Source organism: Hemiscyllium ocellatum, chromosome 8 (genome assembly GCF_020745735.1).
Source record: "Hemiscyllium ocellatum isolate sHemOce1 chromosome 8, sHemOce1.pat.X.cur, whole genome shotgun sequence".
NCBI classification, from domain to species: domain Eukaryota; kingdom Metazoa; phylum Chordata; class Chondrichthyes; order Orectolobiformes; family Hemiscylliidae; genus Hemiscyllium; species Hemiscyllium ocellatum.
The window spans coordinates 36,790,144-36,812,702 of record NC_083408.1 but is presented as its reverse complement, the minus strand read 5'-3'; the positions used below and the strand labels follow the sequence as shown (position 1 = coordinate 36,812,702).

The 22,559-nt window shown below is 42.1% G+C and overlaps 1 protein-coding gene across 7 annotated transcripts in view; it reads left to right on the top strand.

The window, feature by feature from the left end:
* Positions 1–294: 294 nt before the first annotated feature.
* Positions 295–22,559, top strand: part of rgs6 (regulator of G protein signaling 6) — a 175,819-nt gene continuing 153,554 nt past the window's right edge. For 6 of the 7 annotated variants that reach the window (XM_060828336.1, XM_060828339.1, XM_060828337.1 and 3 more), the window contains exon 1: positions 295–391. In XM_060828336.1, coding sequence (XP_060684319.1) covers positions 313–391 — 79 coding nt within the window. In that variant the 5' untranslated portion in view covers positions 295–312. The remainder of the gene's footprint in view (positions 392–22,559) is intronic. The other variant, XM_060828340.1, reaches the window with a different exon arrangement.

The window sequence follows — 22,559 nt, the reverse complement described above, 5'->3', positions numbered from 1 at the left end:
GGATCGCTGCAGAGCACAAAAGAATTTTGATTTGAATCTAATACACACTGAAGTTGCCAATCTCTCTGCTGGAGGGCTGCCGTGAGAAATGATAATCAAACAGCAGCAGAGCTCTCCTCAACCGGGATTTCTGGTCTGAGATTAGACAAGGGAGAACTTCAGACTGTAGCTCACCAGCGAAATGTTGATATTGGCACAGTTCAAAAGATTGATGTGCTTCGTCTTGAGAGGCACAAAAATTAACTCGAGAAAAAGTGTGTAATAACCCACAGATTTGACTTTCTTTGGCAGATAGAAAATATCATCACACGGATGCAGGATGACAAAGCTGGTGGAGTGACGATCCGAACAGTGAAGAGCTTCCTGTCAAAGATTCCCAGCGTCATCACCGGTAAGACAATGCTTCAATTGACTCGGAAACTCTGGGCCATATTCCCTTAAAATTGGTGCAATTGTCTTAACACAGCAAGCACCATTGTTATTTGTCAGATATGTGAGTCCTGGTCATGCGTCTCATGCTCTACCTCTCTTAGAACATCCCCCATACATATTTATGAGAACATGATATAAATTTTGTATTGTTTGCTTTTTATGGTTAACCACATTCCAGGTTTGCATTCTAACAATATCACCTGTCTACCTTTTCCTCATTGATAACTATACACAATTCCATTTTCTAGACTGTCTTTATTTCCTCATTAATCAACATTTTGAAGTTGTCACCAATCAGCTCTTTGATGTATATTATTTTGGCAGAGAATTATCCTGGTGACCTTGTCAACACTCATTGAAAAAATATCATCAACTTTGCTCATTTTTAAGAGACTGTGTAATTGGCTGCCATATTTATCCACTTAACAGCAATTGCTGCTCATGATTAAATGTGAGATCCATTGGGATACTGTACTTTGGAGGGATGTGACAAAGTGCTATGCAAATGCAGATTTTTGAACATTCACTTGCATTGCCACATTTGAAGCCAAGTATGAGTTGTATTATTGGGTCTACCAAGGGAAGAGAGATGAGATAAATAGCATTGTTTTGAATCTGAGCATCATCAGATTCTGTTAAGACAGTTGCACCAATTTTAAGGGAATGCGGCCCAGAATTTAGGTTCAATTGTCCCTATGATAACCACCAGAAATATGGAAATGAGTAACTGGTTGAAATAACGTTTTGCCATTTTTGTCATTGTTGCTGTATCGTTCTTTGCCTGGCTGCTTATGGGTCTCTGCAGCTCATTTGAGAATGTCACATATCTTTCATGTAGGATGAGGTTGTGGGATAAAGTACACATGGGGGAACTTTGAATTAATACACTCATGGGAAATGGATAGGCTTGGAGCAAGTGCACCTTTTACAACCTACTTGATATCTCTATGGAGAATTGTTGAGTGGATTAGTTTAAAATGAACTGTATATGCCTGACCTAAAGCTCCACCCTAATGAGTGAACTTTGGTTGATAGTTATTGTTGATGCATCTCTATTCAGACAGACTCTTGCAGTGACTTAACACACTTGCCTTTTAATTCTGGCTGCTGGATTGATTTCAATGTACATTGACAGATGACTGCAAGGAGTACACTCAAATTGAGCCACCCAACAACAGATGCTGTGTCCGAAAACCGGACATTTCTGTCATGTTCGTTTTCCAATTATAATCAGGTTGCACTGATGCAGAGATGTCGAAAGGCACAGAAGACTATCGGTTCAATGCTTGAGCAGATTATTAAAACCAGCAGTGACGTGACCATTCACAAGAGATTGCTTCACAATCATAACATTTGGTTTTCCGGCATCCCTTATTCACTGGATTTGTTCTGATTTGAATTATTGAGTTCCAATTATTTTTACTGAAATCAGCAGGTCCCACAATCCACTGCAGCCTAATCCTAATGATTCGAGAGGCTGTGCTGATATGTGAAATAAAATTAGAATGTCTCAACTCAACCCAAACAGCCAAAATGAATCACAAATTTCACTCGGAGAGCTCACAAAGGTAGCTGTTTTGAGAAGCTCACACTCTGGTGCAGTTGGGAGCTACTGAGAGTGTTTGTTGCTGACACTGAATGGATTTACTTTGCTGTACTGACATCTACCATCTGAATGAACACAAAATGCAGCCGCAAGTGAAAATGGAAGTTGCTCGAAGACATGTTTTTGATTGTGTATTGAAGCCATCACATGGGAAATAACAGAAAAATCAGATCTCCACTGTCATTTTAACAAAAGAATACCTTCAGACAATACTCCTTTTTTTTTGATACAAAAATGTGTTGAGGCTGCAGGACTGTTTGCTTATTGATCTGCTGAAGCCATAAGTATGTTTCAAGGTGATTTATTCATAGTGTCATGAGCATCAATAGTATGAGACCAGCATTGCCACTTGGAAGCTAACTAAACCAAGTTCCTCACTTGCTTTATCATCAGTGTGTTTGCAAAACAAACTCTCTTTGCACAAATACGTATCAGATCTCATTTCTAAGTAATAAACACAGCGATGGACAATGAGTGCCGCAATACAGCAGTACAAGAGGCAGCCTCCCAATCACTGGCTTTAAGTGAAAGAGAATGAAAAGTGTGAGATGGAAATAGGTATCTTATACCAATCACTTAAACCCCAAAGTTTTTGCTGATTCTGAGTTCATTCCTTGTTTTGTTATCAAGACAATACAAATAAATTATTCTATAGGTTACTACATCTTGGAGAAATTAAAAAGCTGTGTGCTGTGGAAAGTTGTGAAGTTCTTGATTTCAAATGAATGCAATAGGTGCAGCTTTGAGATGTTATCTGCTTATGTGATGGATACTTGAATGTAGCAATATCATTTTCACACTGAGATAGTGGATTATTCATTGCTTTGTGTGTTTGAAGTTTGGCAGGGGGATTGAAAGCCTAATGTGAACTTTTTTGGCTTCGTGCCATATAAGTACTCCCCAGAATGGAGCTGAATAATGTACACTGGGGGTGGCGCAAGGTTAATCCTGACTGTTCTGAGTCATTTGGCCTAAATCTGGATGACAGCAGCAATGCCATAATTGACTATTCTAATTGCTTTTCTAAGTAAGCACTGGTTTCTCCTGATAATCACTATTATTTAGCTTCTACTGCCAAGTGTAACAACAGGTAGGCTGCTTTTTTATTTTCACGTTCGAGGGGCCCACTAGTATTCATTATTAAGTCTGATTCTGATTCATTGACACTAATTGCTTGGGCTCACTGTATCTATGGATCCATGCCAGTGAATGTCAGGGATTTTAAGAAGGAGGTTACTGTAAAAAGACTTTTTTTCTCAAACAGTCTGTGAGGAAGGCAAGCTTCTTACTGAGATATATGACTTTTATTAGAAATTGGAACTTTTAGCAGGTTTAATGCTGAAAGCAATCTCCCACACTGATTTCTTTCTGTTGTACAAACGAACAGCACGGGCAGCATGGTGGCACAGTGGTTAGCACTGCTGCCTCACAGTGCCAGAGACCTGGGTTCAATTCCCGCCTCAGATGACTGTCTGTGTGGCGTTTGCACATTCTCCCTGTGTCTGTGTGGGTTTCCTCCAAAAAAATGCAGGTTAGGTGAATTGGCCATGCTAAATTGCCCGTAGTAGGGGTAAATGTAGGGGAATGGGCCTGGGTGGATTGCGTTTTGGCAGGCCGGTGTGGACTCGTTGGGCCGAAGGGCCTGTTTCCACACTGTAAGTAATCTAATCCAAAATAACTCTACATGGGCAACGTACTTGCAACCAAACTTTTTGTGTACATATTGTGGGCATTTACCATTTGTTCTCAGGACAGACATGGCACTGACTATGCTATGTTTCTTACCTGTTGTAATGATTTCTAGGCCAATTTGGGGAATGTTAAAAGTCTGCCGGGATGTGTAGGGCTAGAGTCACGTGTAGGTCAGAGCAGCAAGTTTGCTTCCCTGAAGGATTTTAGTGAAGAAATTTAATATTTTCAGCTACCTATCAATTTTCATTCTCTTGTGCTAGCCCATACACACAATCAAGTTCATTGAATCTTATTTTACAACATCCAACTTGTCCATACCAACCAGATATCCTAACCCAATCTAGTCCCATTTGCCAGCATTTGGCCCATATCCCTCTAAACCTTTCCTATTCATATACCCATCCAGATGCCTTTTAAATGCTGTATTGTACCAGCCTCCACTACTTCCTCTGTCAGCTCATTCCATACACACACCACCCTCTGCATAAAAAAAAGTTGCCCCTTAGGTCCCTTTTATATCTCTCCCCTCTCACCCTAAAACCTATGCCCTCTAGTTCTGGATTCCCCCATCCCAGGGAAAAGACATTGTCTATTTATCCTATCCATGCCCCTCATGATTTTATAAACGTCTATAAGGTCACCACTCAGCCTCTGATGCTCCAGGGAAAACAGCCCTAGCCTGTTCAGTCTCTCAACATCCTTTGCAACATCGTTTTCTGAAAGCTTTCAAGTTTCACAACATCCTTCTGATAGGAAGGAGACCAGAATTGCACAGTATTTCAAAAGTGGCCTGATCAATGTCCCATTCAGCTGCAACATGACCTCCCAACTCCTGTACTCAATGCTCTGACCAATAAAGGAAAGCAAACCAAACGCCTTCTTCACTACCCTGCTTACCTGCGCCTTTACTTTCAAGGAGCTATGAACCTGCACTCCAATGTCTCTTTGTTTAGCAACACTCCCCAGGACCTTACCATTAAATGTATAAGTCCTGCTCTGATTTGACCTAGTTTTGCAGGAAGAAGATGTCCATTTATAAAGCACAGCAGCAATATGCCCACAACAATCTCCCAGAGATAGCACTGTGATAATAACTAAATTATCTGCTATGATGTTGATCAAGAGATAAATATTGGACAGGACACTAAGGATCGCCACCCAGCCTTCTTCAAAAGTACCACTGCAGAATTTTATCCACCCTCCCAAACAGGCAGGTTCAGTTTAATATCTTAACTGAAAACTCGCATCCTTGACAATGCAGCTCTTCATCAGTCATACCAACTAGTGTCAGACTTTGTTCTTACTTAAACCCTGGCATCAGAATTGTACCCAGATGCTTATGATTCTGAGACAAATATACGAGCAGCTGATAATTCGGTGCCACTTAATTTTACCCTGATTTTGCTGTTATACTATTCATTCCAGGATGACTCAAAGGTGAATACACTGGAGTTCGGCAGAGAGTGAAAAAGAGGGGAGTGGTATCACTGGGGATTTAGTTCATATGGGCTGCAGTATCTTACACTGCTGCCCAGAGAGGGAAACCAAGACAGGCAGGAGAACTTCATTCTGCAACAATCAAGTTTCCAACGATGGAATCAAGTTTTTAGTCCCATTCTCGGAATTATAAAGACAGTTCGAGCCTCCTGACAGCAAGCATTGGGAAGCCCTTTTGAATTCACGTGCGCTTAAGGTTGGTCATTAAAAGAATTAAAAATGTCAGAATTAAGTTCCCTTACGTTGATCAAACTCTGCCTCAGTGAGCAATTCTGGAACTGACAGTAAAACAGCAAAGCCTGACTGCATGCAGCATGCGAGGTACCTGCTGGGCCTTGGAATGCAAGTCGCTGCTGCTTTCATCTATTCATCTGTGTCTTGTCAGGTTTAGCATACTGGATGGCAGTATTTTTAAGGTGCACAAGGCATGGAAGATGACTGAGGGAGGCTGGAATGTAATGAGCTTGAATCAAGAAGGATGGCAGTCTTTCCAGCCAAGGGGGACAGGGGCAGACTGGTGAGGTCTGGAGGGGTCAGAAAGGCATCCACTCTGACAGTCTGAGATATGCTCTTGTCTTGCAGGGATTGAATGCCTCTCCAGGTTTCCTTTAAAGATGCACCAGGCACCTTTTGGGACTTGAAGTAAGATCAGGCCCATTGACTCCCAAACAACCCCCTCCATCAGATTCACTGTGTTCCCCATGTGGACATGTGTAATGAGCTGAGAGCCATGTGATCACGCACAAAAAGCTGACCTGCCTTGATATTTCCCAAATCTCCCAACAGATGTAGACCGCACTATATAAGATTCCAGCCATTGATCCTGACTCTCTTTTACATTGGCGTGCATCCAAACAAATACGTAACTGAAACTTTGCAGGGTTTGTCAACACCACTACTACTGCACGAGTCACAGTTCAAATCACTTATAGTTGCAAAGGAAGTTCAGAAGGATTAATCGAAATCGCTGCAGTGGTTATCTTTAAATAAGTTTCATTTATTCAGTAACAACGTGGTATGTTGTCCCAAGGTCATTTTACTATATTATGTGGGAAATCAACAGCCAAGACATTATCAATCAAGTGATTATCCCAGACAGACCATCACACACACAACACATAATCCTTCACAGTGTCAGTGGATACAGAACTGCTTTCTTTTGAGTGACTTCACCAGTGCAGAACTGCTACAGAACTTAACCCTTCAGAGCAGCAAAGAAAAACAAATTTGGGACTACTTTCAAACTAATGTTCTCCTTTGATCATGTTTATGTCTCACATCAAGTTAAGACCAGTCTGTCTTCTCTCTCTCTCTCTCTCTCTCTCTCTATCCCACTGCTGGTCAGAATTGCACTATGCCTGTACAGACCAAACTTTGCCCAAATTTCATGTGCTGTGGCACTTCCAAGTGCTGGAAGCTTGAAGTTCTTAAGAGTTGGTGTTGTTTCACTTTTGGGGTTGTGACCTGTGAAATGGACGTGGAAGCTAGAGTACAATTGACCAGCCTGATCTGCTAGATCTGAGCAGTCAGAATCTCCCCAGAGTTTAACGTAAAGCTTGTGAAACAATTGCGTCTGCTGCTTAATTTCTTTCTTTCAATACCTGACCTCGTTTGCTGCTCAAGCTTTTTAAGTCCATTGCTTTTAATTTGGAACATAAAAGTTGTCAAAAAAAACTCATGGAAATTTGATTCATAAGGATTATATCATGACATCATTTATTGTCTTGCTAAGGAAGGAGAGATGCTGTCTATGCTTTTCATGTCACACCCTTCATCTTGCACAGATTCAGTTGCTCCTGAGTCAGCACCCTCTTCTCATTTAAGTATAATTTATTGTTTCCTTTAAGATTTGACACTCTTGCGTCTGACCTGATGATTGCAACGGGAAAACATTTTAACCACATGCCTCTACTTCTCAACAATTTTCAAGTTATGCATTACCACGCGAGTCTTTGTAATTTTCATCAATCAGTGTTATGTGGACGAAACTTTTTCCTTCCAATTTCTGTGTTGCTTTGAGATGATTAATTGATTATATTAAATCCATGCGCAGGAAGTTAATGTTGCCCATTTAACTTCATACCAAGATGACAAAGTGTCATTTTTGGTGGGAGATGAATATATGACAGGATTATTGCCATTCAAGAGAAATGCAGTGATAGATATTCATAGCTTCTGATTGTTAAAATGTTAAATAAATGACGGCCTGAGAAACCTTTAGAAACCTTTTTAAAGCGTTACAGCTGGCTAGAATCTTGAAGCTGGAAAATTAATGAAGCACTGAAGCAAATCTTGAAAAATAATTGAATTTAGCCAAAGATACCTCTGAAATCAAAGGGAGAAAAGGCCTTCATTATTTTGTTCCTCCAGTAAAGATTTTGAGTTTCCTGACCAGGTTCTTTTTATACAGAATGTCTAACAAAACCCAAGCAGATTACATTAATACTAGGATATAATGAGATGTGGGCCCTGCTAATGATGGGGGTTAGAGAGAATGAGCATTCTTACAATGCTATATTTCTAATGAAGAAAGAGAAATCAGGCCCTCATAAATTGGAATTAGTAATGCAGAAAAAAGTTTTGCTTTTCTCAAAAGTCTCTTAATTTGAGATGTTGTGTTTTATCATCCATGAATGCAGAAATGAGCACCAGAGATGATTTCCAGCACATTAATATTATTCACTTTCACAGAACAGCAGATAATTAATATTCAGCTTAGAAAACGTCAAAAAAAAAATTAAACTATGACCTGCTGTAATATCAGCTTGTCTGTTAAAAATGAAGGCATTTCTCAGCTGAGTTTTCCACCTGGGTGCTTGGCCTGGAAACTAGCTCTGTATTTGATGGAGGAGCATGTTTTTCTTAAGCATAAAAATGTGACTACAGCAAGGAATAAATCGACATCACCAGGTGTGCAGTAGATGCACAAATATTTGACTAAAATATTGATGGTCACTGCAAGTATTTCTACACTGACATTTTTCAAAACCAACTTTAAGAATTTCCATATTCCAAATAATGCCAGGTTTGGTTTAGTTAAATGCTTCTTGACTGAACCCTGGCACTTTGCCATACAGAGAGCTGAATTTGGAATTGCAATTTTCAAAGAAGTTCAGATGGCTTTGTTCCCTATAGCTGCACTGCTATAGTACATTCTTCTTTTGGCAAGTGGAAAATATCAAATTATAGGGTCTTGTGCCACAGTGGAGGAGGTGCCAGTGTTCAGTTCCGAGTAGGCACATGTTGTACTTTACATTGCCTCTTTGCGGAGTGATCAAGCAGACAGTCCTCACCATCCAGGAGGAAAGAGAATACCAGTGGCGGGTGGCTATGTGATAAAACTGAAACTGTTTTCCATTCACATGGAGTCTTCAGAACTCAAACCCAACAAGGGCTCTGACCTTGGCAGGGCAAAGTGGGAGTCAACACTTTAAAAATGTGCTTTTGGGATAGAGAACATCTGTCATTTATTCATCATCCCTTATTGACCTATGAAGGCGTGTGTTATTACCATGGGTGTTGTGTGTAGAAGATATAGAACAGTTCCTTTTGAATCTACTCAAAATTCAGTTGGATCATGTACCTCAACTCCAGTTACCTGACTTCTCCTTAAAATGCTTGATAGCCAAACAAAATGGTGAATAGAAGTAACAGTGAGAATATAATTGGGTGGGAAAGGTGGGCTCAGTTTGTTCCCAAGGAAACTATCACGTGGTTTGGCTTAGACTCTGTGTTGACTCATGTGAGATATTCTGTCTCTATTCAGCATCATGTCCCTGTCCCCCTTCTCCCACCTATGCCCTCTATCTTGGCTGCGCATCAGCCATACCTGCAACCCAGGCCCAGCAATTTGCAAATACCTAGAAGCAGATAGCAAGGGGCAAATCATGCAAAGTGAGTGGGTCATAGATACGGGAGTGAAACATTAACCTGGGCACAAAATACAGTCAGAGCAACAAAATTGAATGACAGTCTGTAACGTAACATTATGCTCCAATATGCTCCACCAATTTCTGTGTAAAGTTCTGTAACATCTGTTTTTACCAAGCAATTGTTTGACGGTGACACACAGTTGCTCCAGCTGTACTCTATTTGATGTGACTTGGCTGTAGAAGAGCATTCTTTACTGGCAGCACACTGATAAGAGGCAATAAAGTGTAATCTGTTCCGAAATTGTCGTGGTATTTCTGTTGAGTCTCTTAACGGTACACTGGAAGTGTATTATTCATAAACGATACCAAGCTGTTGAATAATTAATTTAGACTGACGCATGTTTTAAACAGGTTGACTTAATTGGCAGCTTAGCATGGCTTTCGAAGTCAACCACCTCCAAGTGGTGGGATTTTACCTGAGAGATTTTGTGGGTAGTTGCAAGGAAGTAATAAGTAGAGATGGATGAGGGCTGGCAGTTAACAACACTTTGCATTATCCTGTGTGTAGATAACAGGCAATTTGAAATGTAAGAAGAAACGATATTGTAAGTACTTGTCATGCTTAGGACTGACATTCTTTGTAGCTCCCCTTATCTTGCTTGACTTGGTCAGGTCATTAGTCCGAACGTGGCACTTTTTTTTCGAATTGGTATTGTGTGCTCTTACATGTCACTAGTGCTCAGCAGCTCTGTGTCTATCTGTGTGAATCTCAAAGGAAAACATTGACATAGCTTTTTCTGTGAATCAGGGTTAATCTTCTCACCTCTTCTCCACCTTTCCCCACTCTCTGCATGTTGCAGGTCTTGTATTCTGTAGTCAAAAAAAGGCATTGATTTGTTGTTGGTCTGCTCACTGGGAAGGAGCTCCTCTTACTGTATCTCCGTGCTTAACCAGCTTGTGTTCCTCTTATGGTGCCCTAGGAGGGAAGCTGAATGCTACATTTGTGTTGATGTGCCATAAGCCAACAGCCTCATCGAAGTCACCCTCCAGCTGTGTATACCACTGTGAGCATTCTTTCATACTGCTGCTTTTTAAAAATATTAATTGAAGGGATGAAGGCATTCCTGGCTGGGTCAGCATTTATTGTCCATCCCTAATTACCCACAGGGCTGTTAAGAGCCAACCACATTACTGCAGATCTGGAGTCACCTGTAGTCCAGACCAGTAAGATGGCAGTTTCCTCCCTAAAGGACATTAATGAACCAGATGGGTTTTTCTTCACAGTTGACAATGGATTCATGGTCATTGTTTGATTCTTAATTCTGGATTTTCTTTTTGTTGAATTTGAGTTTCACCATCTGCCATGATGAGATTTGAACCTGGATCCCTGGGCCATCACCTAAGTCTCTGGTTAATAGTCTAGAGATAATACCACCAGGCCATCGCCTCCCCTAGCCAGGATATCTCCGGCTGTCAGTGTCTATGCTTACAGTCATTGAGCTTGCTCCCATTTCTTGCTCTTTGCCACCCCTAGTTTGTCCATGTCCTAGAATGCTTTCTCTTTCCTCAGTACTGTAACTGAATACAGCTCTGAAATTTAGGATGGAGTATGCCTCGCCCTGAAATGATGTAGGCCATGGCAAGAACTTTGGGAAATTGGGTGAGGTATCTAGCAAGGTCCTTCTTGACATCAAAACAAAGTTATGTATTCCAACCAAGGTGCTGGACATTGACATGAGACTCCTGCCAATGGGTGGCAACAGGCCTACTTGCATAGATTATCACCCTCCAATCATTGCCACATTAAAATGCAATCTCCCAGTCTCTGACCCACTAGATATAAACTAGAGCTGAGAATTCATAACATGAAAGCCAGAGCAGTTACCTGTTGACTCCAGCTCACTGCTTACTCGTCTGGACCTCCATCTTGGACAAGCTGCACATTATGGACAGTGACCATACAGATCGCACATCCATGGATGTTGGCATCCGGCATGTACCAGTCTCACTGTGGCTTTGTCTCCAGATACATAATGAGTGTGATTTCTCTGAAGAAGTATACATGGAGAAATTAATTGAATTGATAATCATCCCAACTCTGATCAATGCCTTCAGGAACAATCTTCTGGGTGAGACGATGTCATTGCCACCTTGCTGGACAGTGGATGCCAACATGAAGCCATAGTGAGAGGCAAACATCAATTACTTCCTTCAAATGCAGGGAACACTGGTCAGCAAAGTACACCAGATGAGCAAATCCTGTCATCGTTGCTATCTGTTGCATCTGCCCAGAAGTTCTCCAGTATTTCTTCACATCTGAAAGGCATGTGGCACAAAAGGACATTGAGTTAGGAATGTGCCGAAAGCCTGGCTTCAAAAACCCAGACCAGACCTAGAACAAGAGCCAGGCCACCAACAATGTTTACAGCGCAACAACAGAAAGCGATCCAAATCTACACACTTGTATTAACAAAGTGATCAGCCATTAAAATGAAAAGCAGCCTTTGGAAGGTGACCAAACCTTGCATATTTTCAGCCTCACAGCCCATAACAGTAGTTTGAGATAATCAGAAGATGTTCTGACCATCCACCACATATGTCACCAAAATGCAGGTTGACACACATCCTGCAGTCCAAAATTGATACAGGAGCTAGTGCCAGCATATTAACACAATGCATGTTAAAATACATTTATCCTAAAAAGTGATGTTCCATGACCACTCCATAAAAGACCATCTTACAGCATGTAGCAGATCAGTTCTATGCGGTGGCATTATTGCATTTACCAATGTGCAAGTTTAGCAGAATTCCTGAAATTTTCATTCTGATAGATATACAGGACTACCAGTATGCACAGACCTCAGTATGCCCAGACCTCAGTATGCACACAACCAGTCATGAGATTCAAGTATCAAAGCATATGGGTGCTTTGATACTTTGACCACCAAACGTAATGGTGTAGTTCCATCATGTGTGCCTTAAAGAAAGATGAGTATACCTAGTATACATAACAGCATACCTAGATCAAAAGTGTGTCAGTCTCTCACCTAAAAGGAGTCCACATAAAATAACTACACCATTACATTTGGTGGTCAATCTTCTGAAAGATACCATTTTATTTCATCTTCTTTAGAAGACCATTGCATCTTAAGGATGACCCAACCTCATGCAATGTTCCATGATCATTAAACTTGCTGACTACATTGAAACAGTTGGAGCATCATGTTTTAGATCATTTAGAAGAATTAAATCCTAAGTCTTCTGGTTCTAGTTTCTTTTCTAAACCAGATGCAAATTATATCTACTGGTCCATCCATTTAGCAGAAGAAAGCCAAGAGCTCATGACATCTTGGACAATATTGGGATAATACTATTTCCGATGGTCACCATTTTGGACAATCTGTTAGTCAAGACCTTTCTCAGCAAGACGTGAATAGGATTATTGAAAAGTGTACCTGGCTGTGTTTACAAAGTTGATAATATCATGATTGTAAGTCAGACAGAAGCAGAGTATGACCACAACCTTCACTTACTGATGGCAGCAGCAGTGCTATGGCATGGATTGGTATTTCTTAGCAAAAAGCATCAAGTCTATGATCTTTGAAAACTCAATGTTGTCTTGAGTTCCTACCTATCTTTGTAGTCATGTCTAAACTTAGCTAGCCAGCCTTGACTATTTTCATCTGAGTTATTGATAGAAGTTGCAAAGAGCTGAAGCCCAGCACAGACCCCAGTGGGATTCCTAGCAAGTAAATTGGAAAGGGTGGTCTGAGGGGCACTGTCCATGTGGGCATAGTCCACATATTGGGAGTGTGGGTGAGCACTTGCTGAATGTGAGGGTTTGTTAATATTTTGGGATGGAGACTGAGAATTACTATGATTTGAAGATACCAGTGTTGGACTGGGGTGTACAAAGTTAAAAACCACATGACACCAGGTTATAGTCCAACAGGTTTAATTGGAAGTACAAGCTTTCAGAGCGCTTCATCAGGTGGTTGTTGGACTATAACCTGGTGTTGTGTGATTTTTAACTTTGTACACCCCAGTCCAACACCGGCATCTCCAAATTGTAGAATTACTATGGGTGCTTTGATACTCCTGCTGGCTTTCCTGGGGAATTACACTGCAGAGACATTCTAGACCAACAATGAGAAGCTCTAATTAAATTCATGTGAGGAGGAGGATAAATAGAGAGCAAATCGGCTGAGTCTGCTTGGTTCTGGTCAACCATGGAATGATTTGGGAAGGGTAAAGCTGGAAATTAGAAATTTAAACTTCCTGCTTCAGTACAGGGATGTGCTTATAGTATGTGACCTCCTTGAGATACTGAGGCGCAGCAGTGATTCTGGAGTCTTCTATATTGCCAGTTTTAAGTGCTATGTCTTTGGCATTCACACCTTTATGTGATTAGGCTCTAGGTCTGAGATTTCCTTATTCTGCTCTGTCTTGCTATTTTTTTTTCCTTATGAGGCTCTTTAAAACTTACTGATTTGGTCATTTGACCGAATGCCTGTTTATTGTGGCTCAATGTTGAAATTTGTTTGATAACGGTTGCAAAGTGACTGAAGATGTATATATTATAGTAATCAAGATGCCTTTTTAAGGCACCTTAGTGTTGTTTCCACTTTGTTTCATAATGCAAGGTAATAAAAGTCAGGTGTCAGGTGCAGTTCAGAGTGAAGACAGAGCTGCAGATTAATGTCACACCTATTATAACTATAAATAGGCTTTAACACAACACACTGAAGTTGAGTAAACTAGAACATGTCATTTTTGAGGGTCATTGTGCTGATTATAGTGGGAGCTTCTCTCTTTACCAAGACCATCAGGAATCCCTTTATCATTCCTACAGGCTGCCTCACCAGCTGAAGTGTTTCTGGATCAGATGGAATTATGTAGGCGGGTTTCCATGGTGACTTGTTAAGCATTTTTGCTGGTTTTCATCAACTTCTCCAAATGGCTGGCATTGGTTTGACAAGTAAATAGGGCATCTTCACTCCTGGAGAGAAGTGTCATGAAAACATTTAAAAGAGCTCGCTAAGATGAAACAGAAAATCATACATTAATGGAGAAGGGGCATTCAATGGAGACAAGCCTGAATTTCTTTTTCACTATGTTGCCAGGTTGGAAATAGAATGACTGCATGTGGAAGATTTTCTGTATTATAGCAAAATTGTAGCTTGTTTAGCAATTTTTTATTTACAATTCTAGTGTATATATACTGCTAACAATTTGGAACAGCAAGCACAAAATCTCAAACAGTAGTTAAGATCCCTCTCCCAAGGGGTAAATCTTACAGCATCTATTCGAACATGGTCTGAGGTTTGGCAATATTGCACACTTCTGTCAGTGGGTGGTGGGTTCCCAGGTTACCACACCCCTGCATATAAAAGATGGCCCCCATTGCTGAAGAGTTAGCCGTAATTTTATTATCCTTGTGCTGCACAACGCTACTCTCCATTTCGAGTTTTAATGTGGAACTCACAATACTAATTGCATTTGCCTTTTTCTCCCTCCCTCCCAGATTTGTGGGTAAATGATTAAACTCATGCCAGACCAAATACACAGTCCTGATTGTCCAGTGCTGATGCTGAAAGATTTAGTTTTCCAAAGACTGGATTCACCCGCCCCAACCTCAAGATAAGAGTTGGGACCCCTTGGAAGTCCTGATGTGATAACTGTGTGGAAATGGCCTGGGAAATCTATACGTGCTCCGGGCATTTTGCCTGCCCCCTCTGAAACAGTCTCCAACTTAAGTTCGAGTCAAAGATTTTAGGTAGTTCTGACTTACATGGATAGTTACACATGAAATGTTAGATGGAAAGGTCTTAGTCTACCTTCTGGGTAATTATACAACTGACCCACTGACTCTCCTCACAATGATATGACCCTCCAAACATTCCTCCTTTCCCTGCACCCCCCCAACCCAACCCCAAAAATCCACTGGCTATTCAATGCCCCTTCCTGACCCCCAGTTGCCATCCTGACTGTCAGACTCCCTTTGACTCCTGACATTCCAGATACTACCAGACCTGACCTAACCTAATCTGAGCCAGCCTCATCATCTGGCTACTTTGCAGCCCATCCCAATGCCCATCAAACCACCCCCACCCCAAATCTACTGCCACCTTGCCCGTTACTAATTTACCTTCTCTCTGTAGCTTTTCAAAGACTTGGAACATTTCATCTTCTGCTTAGCAGAATATCGTAGCTAATGCTATTAAAAAGGGGCATTGCTTCTGCACAGATTCCTTTGCTGATGTCTCCAAGTATTGCCCATGCTGAGTGAGTTTGGAAAGGTCCTCCATCAGGAAATTCCCCAGAAGCAGTACAGGAAGATGAGTAGGTACTGTAATATTTTTATCTGATCAGGTTTGGAAGGAGCTCTCCTGTTGTCAGAATTGCCTACACTTGTTATTGACACCAATTTGTAAATAGATGCTGTTCAGGACTTCTAAATAGGAGGACTGAAAGTTAAGCTAGAATGAAGGCCGTCTGACAACTGCGTTGCTTTGCTTTGGTTCATTAGGGTTGGTTTGTGTTTTCATTACCAAATGCTCTTAACATTTTTAATGCATGAACAGAAGTGAGGCTTTTTTTTGGGGAGTTCTCCCTTTCCTCATTCTGGGTTCTTCTGTCGCTCGTTGTACCAAACATGGCCAAAAAAGAGTCACAAAGTATATCAAGTTATCCTTGACTCAGTTTTGTTTCTTATCCAGCTTGACGCTGCGGGTGTATGCTAGGAGTCCATCCCGAAATGGAAACACTGCAATTCTTCGCACTCAGTCTTGTCATTGCTCAGAATCTAACAGCTGCAGGTACAAAAACATGACCCCCTTTTCTCCTGATTTTCTATCTTTTTTTCTTGTGAAGAAACAACTTTGAACTTTGATCGCTCCCTTCCCCGGCTCAGTAACCAAGAAGATACCACTGAGCACGATTGAGTGCCTGCGGTGCGCAACATTAAAACATAACGATTACCTTGCCCCATCCATCTTTATTTTTATGTTATTTATTTTTACCATTATTCTCTCAGGGAATGTGGGCATTACTGGCAAGGCCAAATGTTTTGCCCATCTCTAACTGCCCTTGAACAGATTTACCGTGCTCAGTCATTTCAGAGGGCAGTTAGTCAACATCATCACTTGCGGTTCTGGAGTCACATGTAGGCGACACCAGGTAAGGCTGGCAGATTATGATCTTTAATGGACATGAATGAACCAGGGAGTGACTTACAGAACAGGTCACCATTATTGAGACTAGCTTTCCGTTCCAGATTTATTAATTGAATTTAACTTCCACCTGCTGCCACAAAGGGATTTGAACTGACATCCCAGGCTTGAGTTTCTGGATATATAGTCCAGTAACATTACCACCACTCCACCATCACCCCACATTTAGACCCTTGCATAACAAAAATCTATCAGTTTCAAAATTTCAAACATTTTTGGTAGCGTTCCTGCTTCAACTGTGTTGGGAGAGAGTGAGCCCAGATTTTTTTTAGATTAGATTACTTAGTGTGGAAACAGGCCCTTTGGCCCAACAAGTCCACACCGACCCTCCGAAGAGCAACCCACCCAGACCCATTCCCCTACATTTACCCCCGCACCTAACACTACAGGCAATTTAGCATGGCCAATTCACCTAACCTGCACAGTTTTGGACTGTGGAAGGAAACTGGAGCACCCGGAGGAAACCCACGCAGACACGGGGAGAATGTGCAAACTCCACACAGACAGTTGCCCGAGGTGGGAATTGAACTCGGGTCTATGACGCTGTGAGGCAGCAGTGCTAACCATTACAATCTGTGCGAAGAAGTGCTTTCTAATATCATGCCCTGTACTGCTCACTTCAATTTTGAGATTATTCTCCTTGTTCCGAATTTTACCACACTAGAAGGTCCTGTGCTTTTGAAGCCTTTCATTGTCTGAATCATATTTCATGCCAGAATAAAGGGCAAGTAAAGTCAACTCATTTAGATCAACCTTTATATTTAAGCCTTCTGTGTGAAGTCTCTGACGTGGTTCACCGGATCAAACACCACTCCCAGTATGATATGATCTAGATAATACTTATAACTTACCCCATGTGGCATATACCATGAAGATTGTGTTCTGGTTGAGACAAATGCAATAACCCTTTATATTCCAGTGCCCTTGAGGAAAATGCCATTTCAATTAACCTTTCTGATTGTTTTTCTCTCTGCGTGCCTATCCACTGGTATTTAGTGATTTCTCTGCTCTTAAAACCATCTGCTTCCCTCCAGTCCTTAATGGTGGCTCAGTGATTAGCACTGCTGCCTCACAGCACCAGGGTCTCAGGTTCGAGTCCAGCCTCAGGTGACTGTCTGTGTGGAGTTTGCACATTCTCCCCATGTCTGCATGGGTTTCCTCTGAGTGCTCCAGTTTCCCCCCACAGTCCAAATATGTGCAGATCAGGTGAATTGGCCATGCTAAATTGCCCGTAGTGTTGGGTGCATTAGTCAAGAGGGGAAAGGGTCTGTTACTCTTCGGAGGGTCGGTGTGGACTGGTTGGGCCGAAAGGCCTGTTTCCACACTGTAGGGAATCTCATCTAAAATATTCTGAAGTATCTTCCTTCTGTTCAATGTGGATGACCTCACACTGCCCCACATGAAACTCAGTTTCCCACCCTAACTTAATCCATCCATGCTCCTTTGCAACTTGTTGCTCCCATTTACAAACTCAGTGTTAGCAAACCTGGATGGACTGTTCTATATTCCTTTATCCTTAACATTTAGAAGTACAGAGAAAAGCTGAGGTCACCACTTGCCAAATACAATCAGTTGGAGTCCACTGCTGTCATCCCTCGGCTTCACCTCCAACCTCGTAATCAATTCCTTGCCAAAACAAGTCAGTTGTGTTCAATTCCGCATGCCCTTATTCTTGTTAGCCCTGTGACGGATTGAGCAGACAATGTTTTCACGGGGCCATTGCAGACACAATGGGCCAAATGGTCTCGTTCTGTGTTACAACACCCTATGATTCTAACTGTGACCCGTTCTCACCAGGACTATGGAATCTCATCCCAGCCCTCTTACGAGTGCCAGGCTAACTGAGCATACATCAGCAAGACAGATGGTCCTGATCTGTATTCTCTCCAACTCCTTATCTACATTTATTGAACCATTCTAGCTGTTTCTGGATCTGTAAAATGCAATTTGCAGACAGCGGGTGATAAATCAAAACAGGGTCTACTGTTTCAGCATGCCGAGACTGTTCAGCTCACTACTTACCTGCTGTGGCAATTCTTCTGGACTCATTGACCAGGTGCACACTTCATTTCAAGAGTGTTCACTTCTGTCAGAACAGATGAGGTTGCCATCTTGTAAGGAGGTGACGATGACATATAACTGTTGTGAAATATCGCTGTTGTGGCAAGGGACACATTTCAAATAGAACATAGAACAGCACAACACAGGAATGGGCCCTTCGGCCTATAATGTTCAGCTGAATGTGATACTAAGTTAGATTCATCCCTTCTGCCTGCCCTTGGTCCATATCCCTCCATTCCATGCATATTCATTAGGTTATCTAAAAACCCCTTAAACAACCCTATCGTATCTACCTCCACCATAAACCCTGGCAGCATGTTCCAGACTCCTGCTCCACTCTATGCAAAAAAAAAGCTTGACCCTCACATCTCCTTTGAACTTTCACCCACTCACCTTAAGTGCATGCCCCCTAGTATTAGACATTTCAACTCTGGGGAAAAATATTTTGCTCGTCGACCCTACCTATGCATCTCATAATTTTATTGGCTTCTATCAAGTCTCCCCTCAGCCTCTGCCACTCTGGTGTTTTTCTAAGTTAAAAATCACACAACCCCAGGTTATAGTCCAACAGGTTTAATTGGAAGCACACTAGCTTTTGGAGCGTCGCTCCTTCATCAGGTGATCACCTGACGAAACAGTGGTGCTCTGAAAGCTAGTGTGCTTCCAATTAAACCTGTTGGACTATAACCTGGTGTTGTGTGATTTTTAACTTTGTACACCTCAGTCCAACACCGGCATCTCCAAATCACGGGTTTTTAGAGGTCCAACCCGTCCATTCTGACCAGATATCCCAACCCAATCTTGTCCCACCTGGCTCATATCCCTCCAAACCCTTCCTATTCACATACCCATCCAAATGCCTCTTAAATGTTGCAATTGTACCAGCCTCCACCACACCTTCTGACAGCTCATTCCATACATGTACCACCCTCTGCGTGAAAACGTTGCCCCTTAGGTCTCTTTTATATCTTTCTCATCTCACCCGAACCTATGCCCTCTAGTTCTGGACTCCCCGACCCCAGGGAAAAGACTTTGTCTAGTTATCCTATCCATGCCCCTCATAATTTTGTAAACTTCTATAAGGTCACCCCTCAGCCTCCAATGCTCCAGGGAAAACAGCCCCAGCCTGTTCAGCCTTTCCCTGTAGTTCAAATCCTCCAACTCTGGCAACATCCTTGTAAATCTTTTCTGAACCCTTTCAAGTTTCATAACATCTTTCTGATAGGAGAGAGCAGAATTGCACGCAATATTCCAATTGTGGCCAAACCAATGTCCTGTACAGCCGCAACATGACCTCCCAACTCCTATACTCAATACTCTGACCTATAAAGGAAAGCATACCAAACGCCTTCTTCACTATCCTATCTACCTGTGACTCCACTTTCAAGGAGCTATGAACCTGCACTCCAAGGTCTCTTTGTTCAACAACACTCCCTAGGACCTTAACATTAAGTGTATAAGTCCTGCTAAGATTTGCTTTCCAAAAATGCAGCACCTCGCATTTATCTGAATGAAACTCCATCTGCAATTTCTCAGCCCATTGGCCCATCTGGTCCAGATCCTGTTGTAATCTGAGGTAACCCTCTTTGCTGTCCACTACACCTCCAATTTTGGTGTCATCTGCAAACTTACTAACTCTCTAGGCTCTCTTTATAGTTGACACCCTCTAATCCAGGCAATATCCTGGTAAACCTCTTCTGCACCCTCTCCAAAGCCTCATCATCCTTCCTGTAATGTGGCAACCAGGATTGAATGCAATACTCTAAATGTGGTCTAACCAAAGTCTTATAAAATGGCAACGTGACATCTTGACCTTTGTGGTCAATGTCGAAAAGCGTGGCACTGGAAAAGTAAAGCAGGTCAGGCAGCACCCGAGGAGCAGGAGAGTCCCTGACTTATAAAGGCGAGCATGCATTACACCTCCTTGTCAAATAAAATGATTGCCTGAGCCATTATAAGTTTTACTAAATACATCCACCATTTTGGCTGACTTGAGGAAGCTAGTCTGTATTTTAGATTCCCTACAGTGTGGAAACAGGCCAATCAGCCCAACAAGTCCACACCAACCCTTCAAAAAGTAACCCACCCAGACCCATTTCTCTCTGACTAATGCACCTAACACTATGGATAATTTAGCATGGCCAATGAACCTAACCTGCACATCTTTGGATTGTGGGAGGAAGCCAGAGCACTCAGACGAGTCCCAAACGGACGCAAGTTGGACTGCAAATAAAGTCACCATAGGCTGCTCTGTCATTTGAGAAGGATGACTGGTGGCGGTTTAAACTGAGACAAGAGAAGAGAGTGAGAAGGAGAGACCTTCATGGTAAGCTCAGCTGGTGTGGGAATTTTGCCCACACTGTTGGCATCACTCTGCATCCCAAACCAGCTGTGTGACCAACCAAGCTACCTGACCTCCAATGCACCTCATACAACATTGCACTCAGAGAGGTTTCCTGTTAAAGTTGGCAGCGCACCATGCCCCTTCGTATTAAGCTAAACCCAGAAAGTTCACAGAACCAAATTTATAGAGCCCACCTTGTGAACTTTAAGTGGATATACTGCCAAACAGGACCATCTCAGCAAAAACTGAAAGAACTGTGAATGTTATAAGTTGGAAGCATATAAAGGAGTTGCTGAAAAAGCTCAGTAGGTCTGGCAATGTCAGTAACGAGAAATCAGAGTTAACATTTTGGGTTGACTGACTGCCCCTCAGAAAAATCTCAGTTTATGGTAGTTATCCATAAAATCCCTACAGTGTGGGAACAGGGCATTTGGTCCAATAAATTTACACCAACTGTCTGAAAAGTATTCCAACCAGTCTCACCTCATTCCTGCAACCCCATGGCTAATCCACATAACCTATACATCCCTGAACACTATGGACCAATTAGCAAGGCCAATCCACCTGAAGTGCTGATCTTTGGACTGTGGGAGGGAACCAGAGCACCCGGAGAAAACCCACGCAGATATGGGGCGATTGTGTAGATTCCACGCAGACAGTCGCCCGAGGATGGAATTGAATCCAAGTTCCAAGCACTGTGAGGCAGCAGTGCTAACCATTGAGCCACCATGTCACTCCCTGATAGTTACTTGATAAATTTCTGTAAATGACCTTATACCTTTGACCTGGGCTACGAACTGAAATTCTCTGCTGATATGTTCAACATGTCTGAGATAGGAGCCAATTGTGGCTGGCAGTTGGGATCTGAGTCTGATGGAGTAATACTACAACAGTTGAAGATTGAGACGTTGCAGTATCTGGAGCAGAAGGTTCACTTAAAGAACTCGCAGTGAGAGTAAGAGGACATCTGATTTTAAAACTCTAGAGTTGTTTGACAAGCAAGCACCAAGAGATACCTGTGCTATTACTGAAATGTAGTTGATAATCCTCCATGGTTGTGACTCATAAGCTGTAAGCATCCAATTAAGTTAAAGATCACAAGTTATACAATGTGTAATGTGCATTCTCGCTAATTACCTGAATCTTTTTGAAGGACTAAACCACATGAAATGCCCGAAACCTTGATTCTCCTGCTCCTTGGATGCTGCCTGACCTGCTGTGCCTTTCCAGCAATACACTCTCCACTCTGATCTCCAGCATCTGCAGACCTCACTTTCCCCTGTTAGAAGCATTAGTCAAGGGTAAATATAGGGTAGGGGAATGGGTCTGAGTGGGTTACTCTTTGGAAATTCAGTGTGGTCTTGTTGGGCCAAATGGCCTGTTTTCACACTGTAGGGAATCTAATCTTAAAAAAAAGTTAAGTGCATGCAGAACATGGAGACAAAAGGCAACATTCAGAAGAAGATACCTGAAGATGATTGCAGTCAATATTGTTCTCTCAGGGGAGAGCTGATGTATGGATTGAACTGCCACTATTTAGATTGGATTTATTTTTACAGGAGGAAGCTGCCGGTATACACAAGCAGTGAACACAAACAAATTTGTCATGTTTTTGATTGCAATGTGATTCTGCCAGCAATCCATCAGGCTGAATGAACTATGGGGCAAAGGGTTGTCTGGTTTGCGGACTGACTGTTTCTATCGGCTGTATGAATTATGATACCCTTGGGGAAGATTGCAGCCAACGGAGACAGCATTATGTAAAAAGCAGTCATACCTTCTCACATCTCCGAGACAGGTTGCAAAGAGTTTCACATACGGTG